Here is a 9162-nt window from a genome sequence, read left to right as displayed (position 1 = left end):
CAGGCTGGTTGAACATCACTGCACTGTCCTTTTCCATGTCCAAAACAGTCCCTGCCCGTTTTAATGATGTTTTACTCAGCAGCAGTGGAATATTGTCCGGTACCACTTCAGTGTCTATATTACATTTTGTGTTGCCAATCTTAGCAGGTAGCTTTACCTTTTTGATGGAGTAGACTATTTTTCCATCTCCAAACTTGAAGGGTCTGTGACTTTGTGTTTCTGTCTCTTTCATTGTCTTCACACTTGTCTTTTGTAACACAGTACTGTAGTTGTCCAGCCACTCTTGTCCACAGACTGTTCTAGTGCAAGCAGTATCTATTATTGCTGAGCCAAAACATTCTGTCATGAATATTTCTGCATCTGTTGGTGACTCTTTAGTGTAAAGAGTAATGTTGCACTCATCAACATCTGTTGCATCTTCTGTAATTTTGACACTTTCAGCTTTGTGCGGACAGTCTTTGACCCAGTGAAAAGTACTTTGGCACACTGCACATTTTGATCGGCGTCCGTACTTATCCAGCGGGTTAGTACCGGGCTGTGGAGTGTTTAGCTGTGTACTTTTCTGTCGGGTACTTTGCCGCCAGGACGAGCCCTTTTGCCGCCGTTGCTCCGTTGCAAACACAAACTCTTGGTTGATACTTTCTGCTGCTGCACCTTTTTTATTTTCGCCAAATATTCTCTTCAAAGCGGACTTCATTGACGCAAACGTTACATCTGAGCATGCTGTTAGAGCCAGCTGCCTGTCTGTCACATCCAAACACGCGGTGTCCAAAAGCTTAAAAGCCAAAACTGCGTCGGGCAGCTCCATGTTGCATTTTTTCATACGTGCGTAACGCTGCTCGAAGTCAATAATATAGTCCGCCATCGACACGTTCGCTTCTTTCATGATCCGGTCAAAAGCCGTGTACGCTTCATAAACTCTGTCTTTTTCCTCTTTTAGGAACAAATCATCTAGTTTAGCCAACAATGTGGTCATTCCAGTGTCTTTATTTAAATCGTCTACCGGTATTTCCATCGCCGTGTCCCGCGCTCTTCCTGCCAATGCCAGGGCGACAGCAAGCGCTTGCTTTTTCTTCTCCAAATAAGTAACTCTTGTCCAAATATCGACTTCATTCTTCCAGCTTTCGTATGGCTCTGTAGTTACTAACCATCCTCTGCTACCAATGTTGGTCAGTAAGAATTACTCCACTTTGTTCGCTTTAGCAGCTTTATTCCGCCATGCACAGCTACAGCTGAATCACCTACTCCGCCCCACACACAACGTAAAAAGGACATCACAGAAAAGAGGCTAAGCCTGGTGGTAGGTGGCCATTTGCCAGCTGTTCGCCGGCCTCTGTGATTTAGTAAAGAAAAAGATTAAAGTTGACAGCAAAGTTGAAAATATGGCTATTTATTATGTGATATTCTAAGATATTTGTGCCAAATATTTAGACAACTACGGTTTTACTAAAAGGCACTTTTGAAATACTTTACTTTTTAAAAATACAACTAAATTAAATACAAATTGTTTGCACCTAATTTGAATCCTAATTGTAGTCACATTTGATGGATTTAATAGCATCGTTTTACTGGTAAACATGGATAATATTTTCACTAACTACAAAACACGCATATTCAGTCTTGTAAAGCCAGACGCTGAATTTTGGCTCAACTGACCATTTGCAGTTAAACCCGCTCGTTCCATGTTTATTGCCGTGGCTCCAGCGGCCTGCTAACTCCAGGTAGCTGAAGGAGGCTCGGCCTCAGAGCTCATTAGAGTCCCGCAGGGCTCCGTGAACAGCGCGTGGTGCAGGTGTTTATACTATGCGCTTACGTCTGTGCAGTTTTCTCCAAAAAGACGGGACAGTACGCTACGTAACGAGTGGAAATACTTTAAAAGAAGAGAGCAGATAGTTTCACATCAAATATGGCTGCACGTATTCAGGAGGAAGAGCTGTTGTGTTTCTGGTTGTGATACAGAGAGGATGTTTAAACTTAAAGCATTCAGTTTGACTTTATTGATTTATTTGCTTTACTTGTGATTCACCCATCATAGGACTAATATTTCTATAAACACTCTTCTTTATCAGCTGCAGCAGTAATCTCCTTCCATGAGTATATCATCTCTCAGAGAGATCATATAAATGCTGATACAGGCGAACCAGCTCCGCTAGAGCACCAAAACCATCCATTTTAAACGGAGCGCAGCGCACGCGGTCCACACCAAGTTACAAATAGTGCACGACGCGGGACCTTCGCGCAGGGGCGGGGACAGTGCAACTGTGTCACTGTTGGCGCGCGCACCCTCGCGCTGTGAGGTAGATAAAGGTAGCAGTTTTGGGGGTGCGGGTGGAAAAAAAACGTGTATCAAAAAATTTATAATAAACAAGCAAGCTTAGCCTGGCGGCCGGGTCACCAAAGCCTGGCGAACCACCAGGCTTATAATACACTGGGGGAAACCCTGCTATTATATTGCAAAGACCTTTATTCCTAAAGTCTCAGGAGAAAGGGAGAACTCAAAAGTTACAAAGACCTTGAGGCATACAGCCAGGTGATGTACATTTAAGAGGTTTTTTTTAAATCTTATGTTGTTTTTTGAGTGTGTGTGTGTGCGTGTGCATGTTTGTGGTCATGTTAGTCCCAGCTAAGGCCTCAAAGTAGGTCTAATGTTGAATCAACAATGCAATGTGCAGTGTATTATTTACCCCACTTTGCACATCTACAGTAAAGATAAAAGGTCACTACCTTCACTTTAAATGTTAAATTTTACTTTTGGGTCTCAAATAAACTTCTTGCATAGATCCAGACAGTTGTAAACAGTTGTTTGTGTGTTTGAGGAATGTTGTTCAAATAATAATGGTAGGTTTGCTAAGAATAGACAGAAATTAGGTGTGTTGGAAAGTAGCTGACTCCACCTTTTGGAAAGCAAGACTGCAGTCACTGCGGTTCATGAAAACGTCTGTTCTGAGCCATTGTTTAATATTCATTGGAAAAGCAGGTTTGAAAAGTTTGGTTCGTCACCCTGATGATTTGTACAGATCACTGGCAAGTATGAGATAACCATTTAGCTAATTTTAGCAGAAAATGTTGTACTTTTAACAAGAATCACAGATGGTAAACTGACAACAAATAAGTTGTTGCTGTCCAATGATACAGGTGAATATAGAACATATGATTCTCTGACACTACACTGGAAAGCCTTTGTACCTTTGCAGAATTAAAAACTACAGGCAGCACCAGAAAACAAAAGTTCAAGCCACAAAGGACAAGTGCCCCCCAGTGGCTGTCAACAATATTTAAGTCTCGCCATTCACTGTAGAAATGGAACATTTTCCTGGCTACAAAATAAAAATACACTTCAGATCATTATTTTAATTGTTACACAAAAAATGGTCATGTTACACTGTGATTGACAGTGTAATAGTCTATTGCTGAATTAGAAGGGCATGTCACTAGTGCCCAGACACTGGCTCCAAAAATACAGCATGACAGCCCCCAAAAAACTGACATTTTGACTTCAATTATGAACAACTGGAGAAGGCGGAGGCTCTTCATCTATCTTTATTATTGTCGATTCTATCTGTATACACTGCAGAGGAGACAGTAGACAGAGGATGCAAAAGAAGTGACGTATTAGGACACAAATACAGTGTAAAAAAGCTCTTCTTTGGGCACAAGTTAAAGCTAAACAGCACCAATAACTATTTGTGGAACAATAAAGTCTGCTGCTCATCCTTAAGCTCAACAATAAGACATCAATTAAGAAATATCTCTGCTGTGCACCATTCATAGACAAGACACAATATGAGAAAAGTTCAAGTTTTGTTGAGCAGACAACATGGAAAGGTTTTGACTAAGGAGCTTTTGTCTGCTGCAGCATTTTCTAATCAAGCTTTTTCTTTAGAATCAGTTTCAAAATGAAAACTGTAGTTTCACTGCTTCAGCTTAAAAAGTTTTTCGATTGGCAGAGGTGAGCTGAAACTGAGCAACATTGCAAATTAATCATTTTATGCTCCTCTTTTTTCCTGTGGTGATGCATTTGGAATTTGAAATTCTAGCCAGTTTAGGTTATGGTATGAATTTGATCCAGTTTAGGTTAGAACAGACAGGCAGAGATTTGGCCCAGTTTAGACTACAGCGAGGATTCTGTCTGGTTTTAGGCTGTAGTGGATATTTAGTACCGTTTACCATTTGTAAAACCTGCTGGATCTGGTTTGGTTGGATACATTGGGTTTCCATGTTAGAGCAAATTTTTCAGTAAATGTTGAATGGAAGTAAAACTCTAACCCCCCCCCCCTTCAAGGTATGCTCTGCTGATAGTGGACAGCGCCACAGCACTGTACAGAACAGACTACTCAGGCAGAGGGGAGCTGTCAGCCCGACAAGGACACCTGGGTCGGTTTCTGCGCATGCTGCTTCGGCTGGCAGACGAGGTAATTTACTGATGCCACCTACAGTCTGAATCTGCTCTAAAAGAGAACAGGATTACTGAAGGTACTGAAGCTGTGTGAAGGTATTTCGATGTGAGTGATGGTAACAGAAATAAAGCGAACTGCAAATTATGTCCAGCGAAGTTGTCAAGAAGAGGAACAAAATTAAACACTTTCAACACAAGCAATTTCATATAACATGTTTAAAAAACAACAACAAAAAAAACAATGTAGCATTCCAAGAGTTTAACAGCACTGAGAAATAGCTACAGTATCTCATTTTCATAGTAACTGTCTATGAACAAAATACTTTTCTTTAGTGTTCTATACAGGAATGGGACAATGTCTGTGGAGTGACAGACCAGGGTGGTGGTCCCCATTCTTAAAAAAGGGGGACCAGAGAGTGTGCTCTAGTTATTGAGGGATCACACTTCTCAGCCACCCTGGGTCATGTTTCCTGATATCCCCTGGAACAAACTCTCTCAGAGGAGTGAGTTGAAGATCTCAGGGACAAGGGGCTCTGCTAGATGTTCCCAGTTCACCCTCACAATTCATTCGGGTTTTCAAAGTCTGCCCTGCAGCCTCCCTTACCACTGGATCCAACTCACCACCATGTAGTGTCTCACATCTCGGCCAGTCTCTACATTGAGTGTCCAAAACATAGGGCTGCAGCTGTAATGACATAATTACAAAATTGATCATCAAGCTTTAGCATAAGATAGCCTGGTACCAAGTACACTTATGGACACACCCTATGCTCAAACATAGTGTTCTTAATGGACAGCTATGCCTAGCACAGAAGTCTATGAACAGAACATAGACTTCTGATTGGGTTCAGACCAGGTGACTCAGCCATTGCCCATATAAACATTGAAGTCACCCAGGAAAAAGAATCCTTAGATGGCACCCGTTCCAGGACACCATCCAGAGACTCCAAGAAGGCCAGATAACCTAAACCACTGTTCAGGGCATGATCATAAACTATACTTTCCCTTCTGCAGCTGCAACAAAGCTGCAGACAGGCGACCCTCTCATTCACTGGAGAACTCCAGCACTGATGTGCTCAGCCAAGGATTTGTAAGTGTCCCAAAGAGTTAAAAATAAAGAGAGAGCATTCCTGCTCATTGTTTAATCAGAATTTGTGATGTCATGGAGGATTTAAAATGGCCACCAAAATGGGAGCAATGTCAACCAACGCATGTCAATGAGAAGACATGCCGTCTTTGAAATGACGCAAGTCTTTACTATACACTAGATCTTCCTAAAATTCAACACACTGGTCTAAAATCATGTCAGCTGCAAGAAATTAATACAATGAAACCTGAACAAGCCATTGGAGAGCCAGAAGTTGGCAGGGAAGCTGAAATTAGGAGAATGTGTATTGGACAGATGGATTAAAATATAGATGGATTAAAAATATAGCAACAATGCTAGTGTAAAAGTAAAACATGTCAGACAATTAAAAACAACAATAATGTTGTTGGATCCATACTGGAAGGAGCTAAAGCTTCAGAGAAATCCGGATATGTGCACTTTAATTCTATATCCAAATTATTGCTTAGACATGCAGCAGCAGTTAATCACATAAATTTGGTGATTGAGACTGCTTTTTATACAAGAAATGTATAATGCGGCTAAGTCAGAAAGTGTCAGTGTGAACATAGTCAATTTATCCAGAAAAACTACTTTCAAAATGTATTGACACATGGTAAATCTAAACTAAATGTACTATGAACTATGTTCTCACAAAATTGTATATTGTAGGGTTACTTACCTATGGAAGTATATTCCAGACGATTTTTTGTGTTTATTGGTGTAGTTATAACATGAGTATCCCCTGGGCATCTCCAGAGTGGGAAAGAGTCAAGCCCCTCTCTGGGATTTGGTTTCCAGAGCTAAAGCTTAGTTTAGCGGAGAGCCCAACTGCATAGTTGGTATCGCTCAACCTCACACACAAGTTCCAGCACCTTAGAGCTAGTTTATACTGCCAGGAATCAGTGCACCCAGGGACCCTACCATGCCTGCTGTACAATCTCATGACAGTCCTCGCAGGTGGTGGGCCCATGTGAAGGTAGCTGCTTGGGGCTGGCTCAGCCCAGCCTAGCCCAGCCTAGCCGGATGATCCAAGAGTCAACCACCAGGTGCTTACTGGCTAGCTTTTCCCACAAGCCTGGCTCCAAAAGAGGGTGTCTTAGTTTCCCTCTTCCAGGTAAAGTTTCCTGATGAAAGTGCTATTTTTCCACAGTTCTTGAAATCACTCTTGGTCTTATCCCCTCCCTGTTTTTATGGGAGATTCTGCCAGGGCTAATGCCCCAGAAAACATAGCCCCAAGGATTGTGGGGGTACTTAGCCACCAAGTTAAGGTGGTTATTCTGTGGGGGAGAATCACAAATTTGGGTGTAAAAGCTGATGCTTTGTAGTTTGAATCAAAATTTCAAGTGATTTGTATCAAAGAAAACCGAAAACTCTCAAAATTATAGAATTTTTCGTTTTAGCAGTGAGATCAAAACATGAACAGATGGTGCAGTGTGCCTCATTTAATAAATTCTCTTAGCAGCTAATGTTTTGGTTCAGTAATACATAGTACAACAACAGAAAAATAATCAGGCTGTGGGTTTGCAGGCACCCCCATCAAACAGGAGAGGATTATGGCATACCTCACTTCAGGGTTTTTAAATGTGGTTATCAACCAGATTCAATGAGATTAAATATAAAATGAGTGAAATACATTATTACTTCTGTAGAAAAATATGTTGCAGAATACAACTCTGTATTAACACATTGGCAACAAAGAGGAAGAAATACAGAAATTACATTTGTAACACAAATTATTTATGAAACAAGTATTATTTGCTTTATTTATGCAAGTAGTACTCATATTGGTACTCTGTTCTGGCAAGTCATCAATGCAAGTACTTGTACTCAGTATGAAAAAGTGTAGGATTTATTTCCCCTAAAAAGATCTAAGTCATAAATCCAGATTAGTTTAAAACAGTTTCAATTTGGCTGCACAATATTGGAATACTTGCAATGAGCAATATTGTTGTTTAATACTGTGATAATTATCAATTGTGAAAAAAGACACATTTCTGCATCAAAGTCAGCGAGAGTCCATTGGATTGACAAAATTCATTATTAGCAGGAGAACAAGAATGTATGGTACTGGAAATATAATTGTCTATGATTCATTCTAAGCAGCTCACTGATATCTCGATAATAAATTTTCGATACATCTTGCAGCCCTAGTTTCAGTTTAGTCCAGTTATAGTGAAACACAATTGCATTAAGTACAAAATGGCAATTAGTAAAAGTTGTCTATCTAAAAACAGAAGATTATGCTAAATATTCTTTTTGACTTAATCCCTTATCCTGAACATGTAGGTGACAGTGGAAAGGAACAACTTAATTTTAACAGGGAAAAAAACCTCAACGAAACTAGAACTGTGATGGCGGATCTGCTGGAGGCTGAGGATGGAAGTGGTTGTCATGTTGACCTATGTCTTTAATTAAAATTAATTTGAATTTTTAAATGAGTAAATACAGAATACTGTTTTCCTGTCAGCCTCTCCACACTGTTATTGAATGGGTTCTGTTCAATTCTTCCAAGACCACAGATAACAGGGTTCTGTCTTCACAGTTTGGTGTTGCGGTGGTCATAACCAACCAGGTGGTGGCACAGGTCGACGGTGCAGCCATGTTTTCTGCAGATCCCAAGAAACCAATTGGAGGGAACATTCTAGCTCATGCTTCCACCACACGGTGGGTTTTTCCTCAGAGTAACATCATGTCTCTATCCTAATGCAAGTCTGGGATTAAACTGTCTGTCTTCTGTAGTCTGTACCTGAGAAAGGGTCGAGGAGAGACCAGAATCTGTAAAATCTACGACTCCCCCTGCCTGCCAGAGGCCGAGGCCATGTTTGCCATCAACACTGACGGTGTTGGAGATGCCAAGGACTGACAGCAGGAGCCTGCTCGCTCTGTTTCTTTTCACTGTCTCTCCATGAAGAAGCTTCAGACAGTCTGTTTGCTGCAGCAACTCAGTGAAATATTTTTGTTTGTTTTTTTCCCCAGACTAACAGCTTAAAACCTCCTGCAATGCACACATTACATCACATGATCAGAATCTTTAGAAAACATTTGTGTTTGTGTACTTGTCTTATTTTTACTCTATATTTCTCTCTGTCATCTACGTATGTATGTGTGCGTTTATAAATATATATATATACAAAACCTATGTGTGTTGTACATTTGAAAACTGTTGGGGTGGTTTAGTGATTTTGTAAAACAAGTTTTAAACAAGCTGAGATGTAACAGAGCTGCATGTAAATGTTAAATATTTTTTTCTTTCAGCTCCATTGCTTTTTTTTTGTCTTTGTTTCTGTACAAATGTTTCAGACTAAATTCAATTTGTTTCATGATTTCAAGGACATCTTTTAGTTTTCTCATAGAACGTGTGTCTGGGTGGGTGTATTTGGCGTAAGCTCATTCAGCATTACTTCAGCCATACAGAAATTTCTCATTTCAAATAAAAGTCTGAAACGAAAATTACTGAATTAAACTAGCACCATTTGCTAGAAATGCCGATTTAAGACACAACATCACGGAGGAACTTCTCAACAGGAGACATCAAAGAATGAGGGCTGGTGCTAAAAGAAACTGAAGGAGGAACGTGGAATGGAGGGATACTTTTAGACCAACTTATACGTCCATTGTTATGAAAAATGTCCACTCCCTGAACAACAAGATGGATGAA

General features: G+C 40.4%; 1 protein-coding gene across 2 annotated transcripts in view; it reads left to right on the top strand.

Moving 5' to 3' along the window:
• rad51 (RAD51 recombinase) overlaps positions 1-8954 on the top strand; it is a 20465-nt gene extending 11511 nt beyond the window's left edge. For both annotated transcript variants that reach the window (XM_017439650.3, XM_025002396.2), the window contains exons 8-10: positions 4283-4412; positions 8047-8168; positions 8244-8954. In XM_017439650.3, the coding sequence (XP_017295139.1) occupies positions 4283-4412; positions 8047-8168; positions 8244-8367 (376 nt within the window). In that variant the 3' untranslated portion in view covers positions 8368-8954. The remainder of the gene's footprint in view (positions 1-4282; positions 4413-8046; positions 8169-8243) is intronic.
• The last annotated feature ends 208 nt before the right edge of the window (positions 8955-9162 follow it).

The sequence above is a fragment of the Kryptolebias marmoratus genome, linkage group LG17 (genome assembly GCF_001649575.2).
Source record: "Kryptolebias marmoratus isolate JLee-2015 linkage group LG17, ASM164957v2, whole genome shotgun sequence".
Taxonomy (NCBI): Eukaryota; Metazoa; Chordata; class Actinopteri; order Cyprinodontiformes; family Rivulidae; genus Kryptolebias; species Kryptolebias marmoratus.
Note: the sequence above shows the minus strand (reverse complement) of the source record. Positions and strands in the feature narration are given on the sequence as shown.